A 22,600-nucleotide genomic window follows, 5' to 3' on the forward strand; every position below is an offset into this window, starting at 1 on the left:
TTCAACCTTTGTCACCTTGCTCGATCTAGTTTGAACTGCTCTCTTCTTTGTCCCCCCAGGTATTTCTCTCCCGCTCCTCCACCATGCCTGTCAGCGGCCGCCCTTCCCCTCTGCGCATCCTTGCCGGGGTCTGCTCCTGCGCCCCATCAGTGGTCCAGGAGCGAGGGAGGCGGGGCCGACACCCCCGTCCACCCCCGCCCCCGTCGCTCCACCGCCACGCCAAGGTCTCCCTTGGTGTGCTTCTCCTCTTCCTCTGCCTTCTCCACCTGCCCCCCGCCTGCCACTCCCGGAGAGAAAAGGGAGGGGGTGGCGTCCACTACATCCCCATGCCCCCACTCCCGCCCCACCACATGGCCCTCCCCAACATCCTGCGGGGCCTCAGCATCGCCGTCGTCTTGGTGGGCAACTCCAGCGAGATGGCGCTGGCGGGGGCCCGGGAGAAGGAAGATTTCCTCCACATGGCGCCCAACGTGGAGATCCTGACCATGAACGAGACGGACCCAAAGAGCATCATCAAGAGCATCTGTGACTTGATGACAGAGCACTGGCTGCAAGGCGTGGTCTTTGGAGACGACACCGACCAGGAGGCCATTGCCCAGATCCTGGACTTCATTTCGGCCCAGACGCACATCCCTATCCTGGGCGTCCGAGGGGGCTCCTCCATGATCATGGCTGCCAAGGTATGACTACTTCACGGTGTTCCTGTTGATCCAACTTAAACCTGATTGATTTCTAGTAGCACTTGGTGACACGGTAGGTGGTCTCTTTAAGAGACGATCTTGGCAGTCCTGCAGCGTTCGGTGACTGTGATACATTTGTGAAACACACTATATGTTAGAAAGAGACCAAAGGGCCCAAAGAAGACGAGAGAGCGGTTTTGCGATCATTAAAAACTGAAATATATGCTAGAAAGAGAGCAAAAGGCCCAAAGAAGACGAGAGAGCGGGTTTGCGATCATTCAAAACTGGAATATATGGTAGAAAGAGAGCAACAGGCCCAAAGAAGAGGAGATAATTTATTCAAGACTGAAATAATTTATTCAAGACTGAAATATATGTTAGAAAGAGAGCGAAAGACCCAAAGGAGACGAGAGAGCAGTTTTGAGTTCATTCAGAACTGAAATATATGTCAGAAAGAGAGCGAAATGTCACAAAAGAGACAAGAAAGTAGTTTTACGTTCATTCAAAACGGAAATGTATGTTAGAGAGAGAGCGAAAGGCCCAAAGAAGACAAGAGAGCAGTTTGGCGATCATTCAAAACTGAAATATATGCCAAAAAGAGAGCGAAAGGCCCAAGAAGATGAGAGAGTGGTTTTGCGATCATTCAAAACTGAAATATATGGTAGAAAGAGAGCAACAGGCCCAAGGAAGAGGAGAGAATTTATTCAAGACTGAAATAATTTATTCAAGACTGAAATATATGTTAGAAAGAGAGCGAAAGACCCAAAGGAGACGAGAGAGCAGTTTTAAGATCTTTCAAAACTGAAATACATGTTAGAAAGAGAGCAAAAGGCCCAAAGAAGACGAGAGAGCAGTTTTGAGTTCATTCAGAACTGAAATATATGTCAGAAAGAGAGCGAAATGTCACAAAAAACACAAGAAAGCAGTTTTGCGATCATTCAAAACAGAAATGTATGCTAGAGAGATAGCGAAAGGCCCAAAGAAGACGAGATAGCTGTTTTGCGATCATTCAAAACTGAAATATATGGTAGAAAGAGAGCAACAGGCCCAAGGAAGAGGAGAGAATTTATTCAAGACTGAAAAAATGTATTCAAGACTGAAATATATGTTAGAAAGAGAGCTAAAGACCCAAAGGAGACGAGAGAGCAGTTTTGAGTTAATTCAGAACTGAAATATATGTCAGAAAGAGAGCGAAATGTCACAAAAAAAAACAAGAAAGCAGTTTTGCGATCATTCAAAACAGAAATGTATGTTAGAGAGAGAGCGAAAGGCCCAAAGAAGACAAGAGAGCGGTTTGGCGATCATTCAAAACTGAAATATATGCTAAAAAGAGAGCGAAAGGTCCAAGAAGATGAGAGAGCAGTTTTGCGATCATTCAAAACGGAAATATATGCTAGAAAGAGAGCAAAAGGCTCAAAGAAGACAAGAGAGCGGTTTTGCGATTATTCAATACTGAAATCTTTGGTAGAAAGAGAGCAACAGGCCCAAAGAAGAGGAGATAATTTATTCAAGACTGAAATAATTTATTCAAGACTGAAATATATGTTAGAAAGAGAGCGAAAGACCCAAAGGAGACGAGAGAGCAGTTTTGAGTTCATTCAGAACTGAAATATATGTCAGAAAGAGAGCGAAATGTCACAAAAGAGACAAGAAAGCAGTTTTGCGATCATTCAAAACAGAAATCTATGTTAGAGAGAGAGCGAAAGGCCCACAGAAGACGAGAGAGCGGTTTTGCAATCATTCAAAACTGAAATATATGTTAAAAAGAGAGCGAAAGGCCCAAGAAAACGAGAGAGCGGTTTTGCGATCATTAAAAACTGAAATATATGCTAGAAAGAGAGCAAAAGGCCCAAAGAAGACGAGAGACCGGTTTTGCGATCATTCAATACTGAAATCTATGGTAGAAAGAGAGCAACAGGCCCAAGGAAGAGGAGAGAATTTATTCAAGACTGAAAAAATGTATTCAAGACTGAAATATATGTTAGAAAGAGAGCTAAAGACCCAAAGGAGACGAGAGAGCAGTTTTGAGTTCATTCAGAACTGAAATATATGTCATAAAGAGAGCAAAATGTCACAAAAAAAACAAGGAAGCAGTTTTGCGATCATTCAAAACGGAAATATATGTTAGAGAGAGAGCGAAAGGCCCAAAGAAGACAAGAGAGCGGTTTGGCGATCATTCAAAACTGAAATATATGCTAAAAAGAGAGCGAAAGGTCCAAGAAGATGAGAGAGCGGTTTTGCGATCATTCAAAACGGAAATATATGCTAGAAAGAGAGCAAAAGGCTCAAAGAAGACAAGAGAGCGGTTTTGCGATCATTCAATACTGAAATCTATGGTAGAAAGAGAGCAACAGGCCCAAAGAAGAGGAGATAATTTATTCAAGACTGAAAGAATTTATTCAAGACTGAAATATATGTTACAAAGAGAGCGAAAGACCCAAAGGAGACGAGAGAGCAGTTTTGAGTTCATTCAGAACTGAAATATATGTCAGAAAGAGAGCGAAATGTCACAAAAAACACAAGAAAGCAGTTTTGCGATCATTCAAAACAGAAATGTATGCTAGAGAGATAGCGAAAGGCCCAAAGAAGACGAGATAGCTGTTTGGCGATCATTCAAAACTGAAATATATGCTAGAAAGAGAGCAACAGGCCCAAGGAAGAGGAGATAATTTATTCAAGACTGAAATAATTTATTCAAGACTGAAATATATGTTAGAAAGAGAGCGAAAGACCCAAAGGAGACAAGAGAGCAGTTTTAAGATCTTTCAAAACTGAAATATATGTTAGAAAGAGAGCGAAAGACCCAAAGGAGACAAGAGAGCAGTTTTAAGATCTTTCAAAACTGAAATATATGTTAGAAAGAGAGCGAAAGGCCCAAGAAGACAAGAGAGCGGTTTTGCGATCATTCAAAACTGAAATCTACGGTAGAAAGAGAGCAACAGTTCCAAAGAAGAGGAGAGAATTTATTCAAGACTGAAAGAATTTATTCAAGACTGAAATATATGTTACAAAGAGAGCGAAAGACCCAAAGGAGACGAGAGAGCAGTTTTGAGTTCATTCAGAACTGAAATATATGTCAGAAAGAGAGCGAAATGTCACAAAAAACACAAGAAAGCAGTTTTGCGATCATTCAAAACAGAAATGTATGTTAGAGAGAGAGCGAAAGGCCCACAGAAGACGAGAGAGCGGTTTTGCAATCATTCAAAACTGAAATATATGTTAAAAAGAGAGCGAAAGGCCCAAGAAAACGAGAGAGCGGTTTTGCGATCATTAAAAACTGAAATATATGCTAGAAAGAGAGCAAAAGGCCCAAAGTAGACGAGAGACCGGTTTTGCGATCATTCAAAACTGAAATCTATGGTAGAAAGAGAGCAACAGGCCCAAAGAAGAGGAGAGAATTTATTCAAGACTGAAATAATTTATTCAAGACTGAAATATATGTTAGAAAGAGAGCGAAACACCCAAAGGAGACGAGAGAGCAGTTTTGAGTTCATTCAGAACTGAAATATATGTCAGAAAGAGAGCGAAATGTCACAAAAAAGACAAGAAAGTAGTTTTACGTTCATTCAAAACAGAAATTTATGTTAGAGAGAGAGCGAAAGGCCCAAAGAAGACAAGAGAGCAGTTTGGCGATCATTCAAAACTGAAATATATGCCAAAAAGAGAGCGAAAGGCCCAAGAAGATGAGAGAGTGGTTTTGCGATCATTCAAAACTGAAATATATGGTAGAAAGAGAGCAACAGGCCCAAGGAAGAGGAGAGAATTTATTCAAGACTGAAATAATTTATTCAAGACTGAAATATATGTTAGAAAGAGAGCGAAAGACCCAAAGGAGACGAGAGAGCAGTTTTAAGATCTTTCAAAACTGAAATACATGTTAGAAAGAGAGCAAAAGGCCCAAAGAAGACGAGAGAGCAGTTTTGAGTTCAGTCAGAACTGAAATATATGTCAGAAAGAGAGCGAAATGTCACAAAAAACACAAGAAAGCAGTTTTGCGATCATTCAAAACAGAAATGTATGCTAGAGAGATAGCGAAAGGCCCAAAGAAGACGAGATAGCTGTTTTGCGATCATTCAAAACTGAAATATATGGTAGAAAGAGAGCAACAGGCCCAAGGAAGAGGAGAGAATTTATTCAAGACTGAAAAAATGTATTCAAGACTGAAATATATGTTAGAAAGAGAGCTAAAGACCCAAAGGAGACGAGAGAGCAGTTTTGAGTTAATTCAGAACTGAAATATATGTCAGAAAGAGAGCGAAATGTCACAAAAAAAAACAAGAAAGCAGTTTTGCGATCATTCAAAACAGAAATGTATGTTAGAGAGAGAGCGAAAGGCCCAAAGAAGACAAGAGAGCGGTTTGGCGATCATTCAAAACTGAAATATATGCTAAAAAGAGAGCGAAAGGTCCAAGAAGATGAGAGAGCAGTTTTGCGATCATTCAAAACGGAAATATATGCTAGAAAGAGAGCAAAAGGCTCAAAGAAGACAAGAGAGCGGTTTTGCGATTATTCAATACTGAAATCTTTGGTAGAAAGAGAGCAACAGGCCCAAAGAAGAGGAGATAATTTATTCAAGACTGAAATAATTTATTCAAGACTGAAATATATGTTAGAAAGAGAGCGAAAGACCCAAAGGAGACGAGAGAGCAGTTTTGAGTTCATTCAGAACTGAAATATATGTCAGAAAGAGAGCGAAATGTCACAAAAGAGACAAGAAAGCAGTTTTGCGATCATTCAAAACAGAAATCTATGTTAGAGAGAGAGTGAAAGGCCCACAGAAGACGAGAGAGCGGTTTTGCAATCATTCAAAACTGAAATATATGTTAAAAAGAGAGCGAAAGGCCCAAGAAAACGAGAGAGCGGTTTTGCGATCATTAAAAACTGAAATATATGCTAGAAAGAGAGCAAAAGGCCCAAAGAAGACGAGAGACCGGTTTTGCGATCATTCAATACTGAAATCTATGGTAGAAAGAGAGCAACAGGCCCAAGGAAGAGGAGAGAATTTATTCAAGACTGAAAAAATGTATTCAAGACTGAAATATATGTTAGAAAGAGAGCTAAAGACCCAAAGGAGACGAGAGAGCAGTTTTGAGTTCATTCAGAACTGAAATATATGTCATAAAGAGAGCAAAATGTCACAAAAAAAACAAGGAAGCAGTTTTGCGATCATTCAAAACGGAAATATATGTTAGAGAGAGAGCGAAAGGCCCAAAGAAGACAAGAGAGCGGTTTGGCGATCATTCAAAACTGAAATATATGCCAAAAAGAGAGCGAAAGGCCCAAGAAGATGAGAGAGCGGTTTTGCGATCATTCAAAACGGAAATATATGCTAGAAAGAGAGCAAAAGGCTCAAAGAAGACAAGAGAGCGGTTTTGCGATCATTCAATACTGAAATCTATGGTAGAAAGAGAGCAACAGGCCCAAAGAAGAGGAGATAATTTATTCAAGACTGAAAGAATTTATTCAAGACTGAAATATATGTTACAAAGAGAGCGAAAGACCCAAAGGAGACGAGAGAGCAGTTTTGAGTTCATTCAGAACTGGAATATATGTCAGAAAGAGAGCGAAATGTCACAAAAAACACAAGAAAGCAGTTTTGCGATCATTCAAAACAGAAATGTATGCTAGAGAGATAGCGAAAGGCCCAAAGAAGACGAGATAGCTGTTTGGCGATCATTCAAAACTGAAATATATGCTAGAAAGAGAGCAACAGGCCCAAGGAAGAGGAGATAATTTATTCAAGACTGAAATAATTTATTCAAGACTGAAATATATGTTAGAAAGAGAGCGAAAGACCCAAAGGAGACAAGAGAGCAGTTTTAAGATCTTTCAAAACTGAAATATATGTTAGAAAGAGAGCGAAAGACCCAAAGGAGACAAGAGAGCAGTTTTAAGATCTTTCAAAACTGAAATATATGTTAGAAAGAGAGCGAAAGGCCCAAGAAGACAAGAGAGCGGTTTTGCGATCATTCAAAACTGAAATCTACGGTAGAAAGAGAGCAACAGTTCCAAAGAAGAGGATAGAATTTATTCAAGACTGAAAGAATTTATTCAAGACTGAAATATATGTTACAAAGAGAGCGAAAGACCCAAAGGAGACGAGAGAGCAGTTTTGAGTTCATTCAGAACTGAAATATATGTCAGAAAGAGAGCGAAATGTCACAAAAAACACAAGAAAGCAGTTTTGCGATCATTCAAAACAGAAATGTATGTTAGAGAGAGAGCGAAAGGCCCACAGAAGACGAGAGAGCGGTTTTGCAATCATTCAAAACTGAAATATATGTTAAAAAGAGAGCGAAAGGCCCAAGAAAACGAGAGAGCGGTTTTGCGATCATTAAAAACTGAAATATATGCTAGAAAGAGAGCAAAAGGCCCAAAGTAGACGAGAGACCGGTTTTGCGATCATTCAAAACTGAAATCTATGGTAGAAAGAGAGCAACAGGCCCAAAGAAGAGGAGAGAATTTATTCAAGACTGAAATAATTTATTCAAGACTGAAATATATGTTAGAAAGAGAGCGAAACACCCAAAGGAGACGAGAGAGCAGTTTTGAGTTCATTCAGAACTGAAATATATGTCAGAAAGAGAGCGAAATGTCACAAAAAAGACAAGAAAGTAGTTTTACGTTCATTCAAAACAGAAATTTATGTTAGAGAGAGAGCGAAAGGCCCAAAGAAGACAAGAGAGCAGTTTGGCGATCATTCAAAACTGAAATATATGCCAAAAAGAGAGCGAAAGGCCCAAGAAGATGAGAGAGTGGTTTTGCGATCATTCAAAACTGAAATATATGGTAGAAAGAGAGCAACAGGCCCAAGGAAGAGGAGAGAATTTATTCAAGACTGAAATAATTTATTCAAGACTGAAATATATGTTAGAAAGAGAGCGAAAGACCCAAAGGAGACGAGAGAGCAGTTTTAAGATCTTTCAAAACTGAAATACATGTTAGAAAGAGAGCAAAAGGCCCAAAGAAGACGAGAGAGCGGTTTTGCGATCATTCAAAACTGAAATATATGGTAGAAAGAGAGCAACAGGCCCAAGGAAGAGGAGAGAATTTATTCAAGACTGAAAAAATTTATTCAAGACTGAAATATATGTTAGAATGAGAGCTAAAGACCCAAAGGAGACGAGAGAGCAGTTTTGAGTTCATTCAGAACTGAAATATATGTCAGAAAGAGAGCGAAATGTCACAAAAAAAAACAAGAAAGCAGTTTTGCGATCATTCAAAACAGAAATGTATGTTAGAGAGAGAGCGAAAGGCCCAAAGAAGACAAGAGAGCGGTTTGGCGATCATTCAAAACTGAAATTTTTGCTAAAAAGAGAGCGAAAGGTCCAAGAAGATGAGAGAGCAGTTTTGCGATCATTCAAAACGGAAATGTATGCTAGAAAGAGAGCAAAAGGCTCAAAGAAGACAAGAGAGCGGTTTTGCGATCATTCAATACTGAAATCTATGGTAGAAAGAGAGCAACAGGCCCAAAGAAGAGGAGATAATTTATTCAAGACTGAAAGAATTTATTCAAGACTGAAATATATGTTACAAAGAGAGCGAAAGACCCAAAGGAGACGAGAGAGCAGTTTTGAGTTCATTCAGAACTGAAATATATGTCAGAAAAAGAGCGAAATGTCACAAAAAACACAAGAAAGCAGTTTTGCGATCATTCAAAACAGAAATGTATGTTAGAGAGAGAGCGAAAGGCCCAAAGAAGACGAGATACCTGTTTGGCGATCATTCAAAACTGAAATATATGCTAGAAAGAGAGCAACAGGCCCAAGGAAGAGGAGATAATTTATTCAAGACTGAAATAATTTATTCAAGACTGAAATATATGTTAGAAAGAGAGCGAAAGACCCAAAGGAGACAAGAGAGCAGTTTTAAGATCTTTCAAAACTGAAATATATGTTAGAAAGAGAGCGAAAGGCCCAAGAAGACAAGAGAGCGGTTTTGCGATCATTCAAAACTGAAATCTACGGTAGAAAGAGAGCAACAGTTCCAAAGAAGAGGAGAGAATTTATTCAAGACTGAAAGAATTTATTCAAGACTGAAATATATGTTACAAAGAGAGCGAAAGACCCAAAGGAGACGAGAGAGCAGTTTTGAGTTCATTCAGAACTGAAATATATGTCAGAAAGAGAGCGAAATGTCACAAAAAACACAAGAAAGCAGTTTTGCGATCATTCAAAACAGAAATGTATGTTAGAGAGAGAGCGAATGGCCTAAAGAAGACAAGAGAGCGGTTTTGCGATCATTCAAAACTGAACTATATGCTAGAAAGAGAGCAAAAGGCCCAAAGAAGATGAGAGAGCAGTTTGGCGATCATTCAAAACTGAAATATATGTCAAAAAGAGAGCGAAAGGCCCAAGAAGACGAGAGAGCTGTTTTAAGATCATTCAAAACTGAACTATATGCTAGAAAGAGAGCAAAAGGCCCAAAAAGACGAGAGAGCGGTTTTACGATCATTCAAAATTGAAATATATGGTAGAAAGAGAGCGAAAGGCCCAAATAAGACGAGAGAGCGCTTTTGCCATCATCCCTCCATATATTTTCTACCGCTTATCCTCTTGGGGTTGCGGGGGATGCTGGATCATTTAAAACTGAAATATATGGTGAAAAAATGTATTTTCTCCTCCCTGTTGGTGTTATAACCGGACAGACAGACAGACAGAGGTTTGACTTGAAAGACAAAGTGCTGCTAACGATGACGCCAATGATGGGATCAGCTGGCAGAGAGTTCCAGCTCTGCTTATTTACTCAGCCATGCCTAATGGGATAAAACCAAGCTTTATCTGCGCCCGCCTGGACTCCAACTCCGAGCCCATTCTTGGAAATCATCATCCATCGTGCACAGATCCATTTGCCCGCAACGACATGCAGTTAATGAGAAAGGCAAAGCGAGCGTGGCGATGGAGTGAAACATTTGAACACGCCGAGTAGTGCGTCGTCCTCCGTTATAGACAATCTTTGACTTCCAAGCTGGTGGACTCTTCTCGTGCCTCCAGCTTGTCTGCTGACCTTTCTGCTGCCACCAGGTTGTCGTGGTGGCGCGGATTTGAGCTGTCGGCCGCCACGGGAGCTCTTCTTCCCGCTCCTTTTCATTAGCAAATTACGATGACAAATTGCTTGCCGCAGTCCACTTCTGTTCAAAACGCTTTTGTTCACTAAGTCGTTCTCACACGTTCTTCAACTCGCAGCCTGTCTGTGAGTATTTTGACAACCACAGCGGTTAGTGTTATGGTGCAAGGAGGTCGATTAATGCGCTCATTACTTCTGACAGTTGAAGAGGTATCAACTATTTGAACCCAGCAGACTGCCGATAAAGAGAGGCGGCTCAAATAAAAATTACATGGGAGAAAGAGAGCAAAAGGCCCAAAGAAGATGAGAAACAGGTTTTGCGATCATTTAAAAATGAAACGTTTGGTAGAAATAGAGCGAAAGGCACAAAGAAGAAGAAAGGGCAGTTTTGCAATCATTTAAAATGTAAATATACGGTAAAAAGAGAGCAAAAGGCCCAAAGAAAATGGGAGAGCAGTTTTGCGATCATATAAAACTGAAAAATATGGTATAAAGAGAGCAAAAGCCCAAAGAAGATGGGAGAGCGGTTTTGCGATCATTTAAAACTGAAAAATATGGTATAAAGAGAGCAAAAGCCCAAAGAAGATGGGAGAGCGGTTTTGCGATCTTTTAAAACTGAAATATATGGCAGAAAGAGAGCAAAAGGCCTATGAAGGATAAAGAGCAGTTTTACAATCATTTAAAATGTACATAAATGGTAAAAAGAGAGCAAAAGGCCCAAAGAAGATGAGAAACAGGTTTTGTGATCATTTAAAACTGAAAAATATGGTACAAAGAGAGCGAAAGGCACAAAGAAGAAGACAGGGAAGTTTTGCAATCATTTAAAATGTAAATACACGGTAAAAAGAGAGCAAAAGGCCCAAAGAAGATGGGAGAGCGGTTTTGCGATCATTAAAAACTGAAAAATATGGTATAAAGAGAGCAAAAGCCCAAAGAAGATGGGAAAGCAGTTTTGGTATATTTTAAAACTGAAATATATGGCAGAAAGAGAGGAAAAGCCCCATGAAGCACAAAGAGCAGTTTTGCAATCATTTAAAATGTACATATACGGTAAAAAGAGGGCAAAAGGCCCAAAGAAGACGAGAAACAGGTTTTGCTATCATTTACAACTGAAAAATATGGTACAAAAGGGAACAAAAGCTCAAAGAAGAATGGAGAGCGGGTTTGCGATCTTTTAAAACAGAAATATATGGCATAAAGAGTGCGAAAGGCCCAAAGAAGAAGAAAGAGCAGTTTTGCAATCAGTTAAAATGTCAATATATGATTAAAATGACGGCAAAAGGCCCAAAGAAGACGAGAAAAAGTTTTTGTGATCATTTAAAACAGAAACATACTGTACAAAGAGAGCAAAAGCCCAAAGAAGATGAGAGAGCGGTTTTGCGATCTTTTAAAACTGAAATATGTGGCAGAAAGAGAGCGAACTGCCCAAAGAAGAAGAAAGAGACGTTTTGCAATCATTTAAAATGTCAATATATGATTAAAAAGACAGTAAAAGGCCCAAAGAAGACGAGAACCTGGTTTTGTGATCATTTAAAACAGAAAAATATGGTACAAAGCGAGCAGAAGCCCAAAGAAGATGGGAGAGCGGTTTTGCGATCTTTTAAAACTGAAATATATGGCAGAAAGAGAGCAAAAAGCCCATGAAGGATAAAGAGCAGTTTTGCAATCATTTAAAATGTACATATATTGTAAAAAGAGAGCAAAAGGCCCAACGATGACGAGAAACAGGTTTTATGATCATTCACAACTGAAATGTATGGTACAAAAAGAGCAAAAGCCCAAAGAGGATTTGAGAGCAGTTTTTCGATCTTTTAAAACTTAAATATATGGTAAAAAAGAGAGCAAAAGGCCCAAAGAAGACAAGAAATGGGTTTTGTGATCATTTTAAACTGAAACATATGGTACAAAGAGCAAAAAGGCCCAAAAAAGACGAGGAACAGGTTTTGCGATCATTTGTAACTGAAATATATGGTAGAAAGAGAGTGAAAGGCCCAAAGAAGTAGAAAGAGCAGTTTTGCAATCATTTAAAATGTACATGTATGGTAAAAAGAGAGCAAAAGGCCCAAAGAAGACGAGAAATAGCTTTTGCGATCATTTAAAACTGAAAATGTTGTACAAAGAGAGAAAAAGCCCAAAGAAGATGGGAGAGCGGGTTTGCGATCTTTTAAAACCGAAATATATAGCAGAAAGATTGCAAAATGCCCAAAGAAGAAGAAAGAGCAGTTTTGCAATCATTTAAAATGTGAATATATGATTAAAAAGACAGCAAAAGGCCCAAAGAAGACAAGAAACAGGTTTTGTGATCATTTAAAACTGAAAAATATGGTACAAAGAGAGCAGAATCCCAAAGAAGATGGGAGAGCGGTTTTGCGATCTTTTAAAACTGAAATATATAGCAGAAAGTGAGCAAAAGGCCCATGAAGGACAAAGAGCGGTTTTGCAATCATTTAAAACGTACATGTATGGTAAAAAGAGAGCAAAAGGCCCAAAGAAGACAAAGAGGTTTTGCGATCATTTACAACTGAAAAATATGGTACCAAAGGGAACAAAAGCCCAAAGAAGAATTGAGAGCGGGCTTGCGATCTTTTAAAACAGAAATACATGGCAGAAAGACTGCGAAAGGCCCAAAAAAGAAGAAAGAACAGTTTTGCAATCATTTAAAATGTGAATATATGATTAAAAAGACAGCAAAAGGCCCAAAGAAGACAATAAACAGGTTTTGTGATCATTTAAAACAGAAAAATATGGTACAAAGAGAGCAAAAGCCCAAAGAAGATGGGAGAGCGGTTTTGCGATCTTTTAAAACTTAAATATATGGCAGAAAGTGAGCAAAAGGCCCATAAAGGACAAAGAGCGGTTTTGCAATCATTTAAAACGTACATGTATGGTAAAAAGAGAGCAAAAGGCCCAAAGAAGACAAAGAGGTTTTGCGATCATTTACAACTGAAAAATATGGTACCAAAGGGAACAAAAGCCCAAAGAAGAATGGAGAGCGGGCTTGCGATCTTTTAAAACAGAAATACATGGCAGAAAGTGTGCGAAAGGCCCAAAGAAGAAGAAAGAGCAGCTTTGCAATTATTTAAAATGTCAATATATGATTAAAATGACAGCAAAAGGCCCAAAGAAGAAGGAGAAACAGGTTTTGTGATCATTTACAACACAAAAATATGGTACAAAGAGAGCAGAAGCCCAAAGAAGATGGGAGAGCGGTTTTGCGATCTTTTAAAACTGAAATATATGGCAGAAAGAGATAACTGCCCAAAGAAGAAGAAAGAGCAGTTTTGCAATCATTTAACCTTCGTCTTGTGTTAGGGTCAGCACCAAACCATTTTAGTTTTCAAATGCATAAAAAAACACATACATTTATGTTTTTTGCATCAAGGCTTTTTGACTTTGTCAGGAACCTCTATTTTAACAAAAAAAAAACATTTTTTTTGTGTTTCACTCAATTATAAAATGCTCCGGTTGAAATTATGACCTTGGTGTTGTTAGGGTCGGTTTTGACCCAATTATAAAAATAAGATTTTCAAGCAATAATTACAGCTAAAACTAAACACACTGACAGCCAGCTCCTCTCCCAATCATGTGAGCTTTAGGGGATTCTCATTTTACCTTGTTATCCAGTACAAAAACAAACAAAGACGGGCATGTCCAGACATGTGAGGTCAATTCAGTATAAAATGATTAAAATGAAAACATAAATACAATTTATTTAAGAGATGTGTTCTAATATCCCTCAGTTATAGTCAAGTAACACAACATTTTATTTATTTTTTATTTATTTATACAATTCTCTTGAGGTTCATTTTACCATTTTTTAAAATTGAAATCGTGGGGTATACTGACAAAAAACAGGCCCAATGGCCCACACCAAAAATATTAAAAAACAATATTTTCATGGATTAGGAAGCCTAGCAAGGCAACCAAGAGATAAGAAACAAATTGGATGATAGATAATTGTTTTTAGTGTATTTTACAGCTGATTTAAGACATGGGTCAAAACCGACCCGTTAACATAAGAGATGGTAACAGGAAGCTAACACAAGAGGAAGGTTAAAATGTACATGTATGGTAAAAAGAGAGCAAAAGGCCCAAAGAAGATGAGAAACAGGTTTTGTGATCATTCACAACTGAAATATATGGTACAAAAAGAGCAAAAGCCCAGAGAGAATGCGAGAGCAGTTTTTCGATCTTTTAAAACTTAAATGCATGGTAAAAAAGAGAGCAAAAGGCCCAAAGAAGACGTGAAACAGGTTTTGCGATCATTTACAACTGAAAAATATCGTACAAAAGGGAACAAAAGCCCAAAGAAAAATAGAGAGCGGGTTTGCGATCTTTTAAAACTGAAATATATGGCAGAAAGATTGCAAAAGGCCCAAAGAAGAAGAAAGAACAGTTTTGCAATCATTTGAAATGTCAATATATGATTAAAAAGACAGTAAAAGGCCCAAAGAAGACGAGAAACAGGTTTTGTGATCATTTAAAACACAAAAATATGGTACATAAGGGAGCAGAAGTCCAAAGATGATGGGAGAGCGGTTTTGCGATCTTTTCAATCTGAAATATATGGCAGAAAGATTGCAAAAGGCCCAAAGAAGAAGAAAGAACCGTTTTGCAATCATTTAAAATGTGAATATATGATTAAAAAGACAGCAAAATGCCCAAAGAAGACGACAAACAGGTTTTGTGATCATTTAAAACACAAAATTATGCTACATAAGGGAGCAGAAGTCCAAAGAAGATGGGAGAGCGGTTTTGCGATCTTTTAAAACTAAAATATATGGCAGAAAGAGTGCGAAAGGCCCAAAGAAGAAGAAAGAGCAGTTTTGCAATCATTTAAAATGTCAATATATGATTAAAACGACAGCAAAAGGCCCAAAGAAGAAGAGAAACAGGTTTTGTGATCATTTAAAACACAAAAATATGGTACATAAGGGAGCAGAAGTCCAAAGAAGATGGGAGAGCGGTTTTGCGATCTTTTCAATTCGAAATATATGGCAGAAAGATTGCAAAAGGCCCAAAGAAGAAGAAAGAACCGTTTTGCAATCATTTAAAATGTGAATATATGATTAAAAAGACAGCAAAATGCCCAAAGAAGACGACAAACAGGTTTTGTGATCATTTAAAACAGAAAAATATGGTACAAAGAGAGCAGAAGTCCAAAGAAGATGGGAGAGCGGTTTTGCGATCTTTTAAAACTAAAATATATGGCAGAAAGATTGCGAAAGGCCCAAAGAAGAAGAAAGAGCAGTTTTGCAATCATTTAAAATGTACATGTATGGTAAAAAGACAGAAAAAGGCCCAAAGAAGACGAAAAACAGGTTTTGCGATCATTTAAAACTGCAAAATATGGTACAAAGAGAGCAGAAGCCCAGAGGAGATGGAAGAGCGGTTTTTGCGATCTTTTAAAACTAAAATATACGGAAAAAAGAGAGCGAACTGCCCAAAGAAGAAGAAAGATCAGTTTTGCAAACATTTAAAATGTACATGTATGGTAAAAAGACAGCAAAAGGCCCAAAGAAGACGAGAAACAGGTTTTGCGATCATTTACAACTGAAAAATATGGTACAAAAGGGAACAAAAGCCCAAAGAAGAATAGAGAGATGGTTTGCGATCTTTTAAAACTGAAATATATGGCAGAAAGAGTGCGAAAGGCCCAAAGAAGAAGAAAGAGCAGTTTTGCAATCATTTAAAATGTACATGTATGGTAAAAAGACAGCAAAAGGCCCAAAGAAGACGAGAAACAGGTTTTGCGATCATTTACAACTGAAAAATATGGTACAAAAGGGAACAAAAGCCCAAAGAAGAATAGAGAGATGGTTTGCGATCTTTTAAAACTGAAATATATGGCAGAAAGAGTGCGAAAGGCCCAAAGAAGAAGAAAGAGCAGTTTTGCAATCATTTAAAATGTCAATATATGATTAAAACGACAGCAAAAGGCCCAAAGAAGACGAGAAACAGGTTTTGTGATCATTTAAAACACAAAAATATGGTACATAAGGGAGCAGAAGTCCAAAGAAGATGGGAGAGCGGTATTGCGATCTTTTAAATCTGAAATATATGGCAGAAAGAGAGCAAACTGCCCAAAGAAGAAGAAAGAGCAGTTTTGCAATCATTTAAAATGTACATGCATGGTAAAACGAGAGCAAAAAGGCCAAATAGGAGGCGAGAAACACGTTTTGCGATCATTTACAACTGAAAAATATGGTACAAAAGGGAACAAAAGCCCAAAGAAGAATAGAGAGCGGGTTTGCGATCTTTTAAAACTGAAACATATGGCAGAAAGATTGCAAAAGGCCCAAAGAAGAAGAAAGAACAGTTTTGCAATCATTTAAAATGTCAATATATGATTAAAAAGACAGCAAAAGGCCCAAAGAAGACGAGAAACAGGTTTTGTGATCATTTAAAACAGAAAAATATGGTACAAAGAAAGCAGAAGCCCAAAGAAGATGGGAGAGCGGTTTTGCGATCTTTTAAAACTGAAATATATGGCAGAAAGAGAGCGAACTGCCCAAAGAAGAAGAAAGAGCAGTTTTGCAATCATTTAAAATGTGAATATATGATTAAAAATACAGCAAAAGGCCCAAAGAAGACGAGAAACAGGTTTTGTGATCATTTAAAACTGAAAAATATGGTACAAAGAGAGCAGAAGCCCAAAGAAGAAGAAAGAGCCGTTTTGCAATCATTTAAAATGTACATATATGGTAAAAAGAGAGCAAAAGGCCCAAAGAAGACGAGAAACAGGTTTTGCGATCATTTAAAACTAAAAAATATGGTAAAAAGAGAGCAAAAGCCCAAAAAGATTGGAGAGCGGTTTTGCGAAAAATGAAAGATATGTTAGAAAGAGAGCAAAAGGTCCATAGAAGAAGAAATAGCAGTTTTGCTATCATTTAATATGTAAATATATGGTAAAAAGGGAGCAAAAGCTTTGTGTGTGTATACCATATATATTGTGTGTGTGTGTGTGTGTGTGTGTGTGTGTGTGTGTGTGTGTGTGTGTGTGTGGAAAGGAAATACATGCAGTCAGCTTATCAAATATTGTTTTTAGCCCAATGCAATCCCCAAATTAAAAAGTTTGGACACCCCTGGTCCAGGGTACACTTCTTAATGACAAAATTGTACATCTATCTGCGATTAATCGCGATTAATTTTGAGTTCAGTGTGAGTGACTGCGAATAATCGTGATTTAAAAATTTGAATGCTTCGACAGCCCTACTAAAACGACTACAGTCGCCCTATTTGCCATCTGTAAAGTGGAGGGTGGCGTTTGTTCCTCGCTGGGAAGGAACAGGAAGTGGTCCCGCCGCCTGGACACATCAGGCAGGAGCTAAAGTTGGAGCAGATGTCCGAGTAGCAGCAGGTTGTACCTGTCATCAGCACTTTCACCTTATGTTAGGACTCAATTTAGACCTCCTCTCTGAACGGACTAATGGGCTGAGACCATGGCACAGGACCAGCAGAAGGGGGACGGGCACAGGAAACATGCGGGGAAGGGCGGAATTTAGAGCAAGAGGATGAGATTGGGTGGGAGAAATAATGAAGTCAAGTGTGCTTGACCGGAGACCCACGCTGTGGAGAAAAAAAACCAAAACAAAAGAAGGAGAGTGCAACTAAAAAGGGCTGAAGAATACATGAGGTGGAAATGATGGAATGGGAGACTGGACAACAAGGGGAAGTAAAACTACAAAATAAGAGTACCGGACAGGAACTTAAACACCACACCAACGGGAAAAAACATCACCTGTACGAGAACCGTCACATGGGTGTGACCAAAGAAAGAACGTGTTTTGTTTAAAGGGTGTCAGGAGCTCGGTCTGGAAGGACTTGGACTATGGTCACATTGCAAGATGATCCCGGTCTGATGTTGCATATCGTTCTAGTATCAGCAAAAGTGGATGGGATCGGCTTGCATGTAAAATGTGCGGCACAGGCAGTCCTGCGGCCTGTTTACTTGTGTGTGATATCATATGCGATACATGCAGTCCTGCAGTGTGTTTACTTGTATTTGATAACATGTGTGATACAAGCTATCCTGCAGCGTGATTTGCGTGTGATATCATGTGCGATACAAGCAGTCCTGCAGCCTGTTTAGTTGTGTGTGATATCATGTGCGATACAAGCAGTCATGCAGCCTGTTTAGTTGTGTGTGTGATATCATGTGCGATACAAGCAGTCCCGCAGACTGTTTAATCGTGTGTGATAACATGTGTGATACAAGCAGTCCTGCAGTGTGTTTACTTGTATTTGATAACATGTGTGATACAAGCTATCCTGCAGCGTGATATGCGTGTGATATCATGTGCGATACAAGCAGTCCTGCAGCCTGTTTAGTTGTGTGTGATATCATGTGCGATACAAGCAGTCATGCAGCCTGTTTAGTTGTGTGTGTGATATCATGTGCGATACAAGCAGTCCTGCAGACTGTTTAATCGTGTGTGATAACATGTGCGATACAAGCAGTCCTGCAGCCGGTTTAGTTGTGTGTGATATCATGTGCGATACAAGCAGTCCTGCAGTCTGTTTAATCGTGTGTGATATCATGTGCGATACAAGCAGTCCTGCAGCAGGTTTACATGTATTTGATAACGTGTGATGCAAGCCATCCTGCAGCGTGATTATTTGTGTGTGATATCATATGCGATACAAGCAGTCCTGCAGCCTGTTTACTTGTGTGCGATATCCTATGCCATACGGGCAGTCCTGCAGCATGTCTACTTGTATTTGATATCATGTGCGATACAAGCCATCCTGCTCATGGAATATATTTGTGTGATATCATGTGCAATACAAACAGTCCTGCAGCCGGTTTAATCGTGTCTGATATGATGTGCGATACAAGCAGTCCTGCAGCCTGTTTGCTTGTGTGTGATATCATATACGATATTAGCAGTCCTGCAGCCTGTTTACTTGTGTGTGATATCATATGCGATACAAGCAGTCCTGCAGCGTGTTTACTTTTATTTGATAAGATGTGTGATAGAAGCCATCCTGCAGCGTGATTATTTGTGTGTGATATCGTGCAATGCAAGCAGTCCTGCAGCTTGATAACATGTGCAGTACGAGGAGTCCTGCAGCATGTTTACTTGTGTGTGATATATTTTGCGATACAAGCTTCCTGCAACCTGTTTACTTGTGTGTGATATCATATGTGATACAAGCCATCCTGCAGCGTGATTAGTTGCGTGTAATGTCATGTGCGATACAAGCAGTCCTGCAGCCTGTTTAGTTTTGTGTGATATCATGTGCGATACAAGCAGCCCTGCAGCCTGTTTAGTTGTGTGTGTGATATCATGTGCGATACAAACAGTCCTGCAGCCTGTTTAATCGTGTGTGATATCCTGTGTGATACAAGCCATCCTGCAGCGTGATTATTTGCGTGTGATATCATGTGTGATACAAGCAGTCCTGCCGCCTGTTTAGTTTTGTGTGATATCGTGTGCGATACAAGCAGTCCTGCAGCCTGTTTAATTGTGTGTGTGATATGTGCGATACAAGCAGTCCTGCAGCCTGTTTAATCGTGTGTGATATCATGTGCGATACAAGCAGTCCTGCAGCCTGTTTAGTTGTGTGTGATATAATGTGCGATACAAGCAATCATGCAGCCTGTTTAGTTGTGTGTGATATCATGTGCGATACAAGCAGTCCTGCAGCAGGTTTAGTTGTATTTGATAACATGTGTGATGCAAGTCATCCTGCAGCGTGATTATTTGTGTGTGATATCATATTAGATACAAGCAGTCCTGCAGCCTGTTTACTTGTGTGCGATATCATATGCCATACGGGCAGTCCTGCAGCATGTCTACTTGTATTTGATAACATGTGCGATACAAGACATCCTGCTCCCTGAATATTTGTGTGTGATATCATGTGCAATACAAACAGTCCTGCAGCCGGTTTAATCGTGTCTGATATCGTGTGCGATACAAGCAGTCCTGCAGTCTGTTTACTTGTGTGTCATGTATGCGATACAAGCTTCCTGCAACCTGTTTACTTTTGTGATTTCATATGCGATACAAGCAGTCGTGCAGCGTGTTTACTTGTGTTCGATAACATGTGTGATACAAGCCATCCTGCAGCGTGATTTATTGTGTGTGATATTGTGCAATGCAAGCAGTCCTGCAGCCTGATATCATGTGCGGTACGAGCAGTTCTGCAGCCTGTTTACTTGTGTGTGATATCATATGCGATACAAGCTTCTTGCAACCTGTTTACTTGTGTGTGATTTCGTATGCGATACAAGCAGTCGTGCAGCGTGTTTACTTGTATTTGATAACATGTGTGATACAAGCCATCCTACAACGTGATTGTGTGTGATATCATGTGCAATACAAACAGTCCTGCAGCCTGTTTAGTTGTGTGTGATATCATATGTGATACAAGCAGTCCTGCAGCCTGTTTACTTGTGGGTGACATAGTATGCGATACAAGCAGTCCTGCAGCGTGTTGACTTATATTTGATAACGTGCGATACAAGCAGTCCTGCAGCCTCTTTAATTGTGTGTGATATCTTGTGCGATACAAGCAGTCCTGCAGCCTGTTTAATTGTGTCTAATATCATGTGTGATACAAGCAGTCCTGCAGCCTGTTTAGTTGAGTGTGATATCATATGTGATACAAGCAGTCCTACAACCTGTTTTTCTTGTGTGTGATATCATATGCAATACAAGCAGTCCTGCAGCCTGTTTAGTTGAGTGTGATATCACGTGCGATACAAGCAGTCCTGCAACCTGTTTTCTTGTGTGTGATATCATATGGCATGTATCACATATGTGATACATGCCATTCTGCAGCGAGATTGTTTGTGTCTGATATGTGCGATACAAACAGTCCTGCAGCCTGTTTAATTGTGTCTAATATCATGTGCGATACAAGCAGTCCTGCGGCCTGTTTACTTGTGTCTGATATCATGTGCGATACAAGCAGTCCTGCAGCCTGTTTAATACATCTGTAATTGTTCTCGGAGTCACTTCTAACAGTCTACCTTACAAAATAATACAACTTTGATTCGTGCTAATATCATATCGGGAGAAAAATGTATCGGCCCAACCCTAATTTCTGTTATTTACCTGCTTACACATACACTTTGTGTTCGGGATCCCAGCAGTTTGATTTTAAATATACTTGACAGAACCTCCTTTAGTCTTGTTATTGCCACAACAATATGCACACACACGCACGTACGCACACACACACACACACACACACACACACACACACACACACACACACACACACACACACACGCCATCCTGAAAGACAGATGCTGAGATTCCATTTGGCAAGACAAAACCTACTTTTTGCTACACATGCAAAGGGGAAAGAAAACTGAAATAATAAAACCCAGCATTTAGATTTTTTTTTTATGTTCCAAATTTGGAGAGAGAAAAAAAACTGGGGAAAAGTACAAGATATTTCCATCAAATATATTTCTACAGAGCGGGAAGAGACGTTGAATCAATGTAACAAATTCAGATTTCATATTCGTCTCCAAGATGCACTCTATTTTAGGAAATACTTTTTGATGTGTCGTACTATATATATATATATATATATATATATATATATATATATATATATATATATATATAAAATTAAAGTCCAAAATACAGCTTTATCATCTCAGTAATAATTTTTGCACTTCTCTAAGACTTTAGCTTTAGACTTCTTCTGTTTGTTTGATGTTGTCATTACTGCCACACGTGGTGGAAAAGTGCATTACAACTGAGTACCACTGTGGCCCTCTCGGACAGAATTTTCTCACCTTTTTTACTTTTCTGGCCCAAAATTTTTAACTACAGAGGGGCCCGGGACCCACTTAAATTAGTAATCTTACTGTTGTATTTTAATCCTATTCAATAGTTACTGTGGTAACATTAATAATAAATAAATATAACTAAATTAATTAAACATCAATAAAATACATTCAAAATACATGTAATGATGAATATTTATTAATGTATGTTTTATTTAAATAAGCTGTGATAAATTTAAAGTGCAAATGAAAATACAGCTTTTTCACTTTATTTATAATTTTTGCACTTCTAAGACTTTAACTATAGACTTCTTCTGTTTGTTTGATGTTGTCATTACTGCCACAAGTGGTGGAAAAGTGCATTACAACTGAGTACCGCTGTGGCAGAATTCTCTCACCTTTTTGACTTTGTGGCCCAAAATGTTTAACTACAGAGGGGCCCGGAACCCACTTAAATATTAACACTGAATTAGTAATCTTACTCTTGTATTTTAATCCTATTCATTAGTTACTGTGGTCGAATTAATAACAAATAAATATGACTAAAATAATTAAATATAAATTAAAAAAAAACTAACTAAATGTAATCATGAATATTTTTTAAGGTATGTTTTATTTAAATAAGCTGTTAAAAAATGTAAGTGCAAAATACAGCTTTATTACTTCAGTCATACATTTTGCACTTCTCTAAGACTTTAGCTTTAGACTTTTTCTGTTTGTTTGATATTGTCATTACTGCCACACGTGGTGGAAAAGTACATTACAACTGAGTACCACTGTGGCCCTCTTGGGCAGAATTTTCTCACCTTTTTGTTTTTTTGGCCCAAAATTTTTAACTACTGAGGGGCCCGGGACCCACTTAAATTAGTAATCTTACTCTTGTATTTTAATCCTATTCAATAGTTACTGTGGTAACATTAATAATAAATAAATATAACTAAATTAATTAAACATCAATAAAATACATTCAAAATACATGTAATCATAAATATTTATTGATGTATGTTTTATTTAAATAAGCTGTGATAAATTTAAAGTGGAAATGAAAATACAGCTTTTTCACTTTATTTATAATTTTTGCACTTCTAAGACTTTAGCTATA

General features: G+C 38.6%; 1 protein-coding gene across 1 annotated transcript in view; it reads left to right on the forward strand.

The window, feature by feature from the left end:
* Positions 1-22,600, forward strand: part of LOC133541130 (glutamate receptor ionotropic, NMDA 2B-like) — a 553,382-nt gene that overhangs the window by 196,345 nt on the left and 334,437 nt on the right. Inside the window, exon 4 of the mRNA XM_061884238.1 lies at positions 60-680. Within this exon, the coding sequence (XP_061740222.1) occupies positions 60-680 (621 nt within the window). The remainder of the gene's footprint in view (positions 1-59; positions 681-22,600) is intronic.

This window comes from Nerophis ophidion, linkage group LG23 (assembly GCF_033978795.1).
Source record: "Nerophis ophidion isolate RoL-2023_Sa linkage group LG23, RoL_Noph_v1.0, whole genome shotgun sequence".
In the NCBI taxonomy this organism is placed as follows: domain Eukaryota; kingdom Metazoa; phylum Chordata; class Actinopteri; order Syngnathiformes; family Syngnathidae; genus Nerophis; species Nerophis ophidion.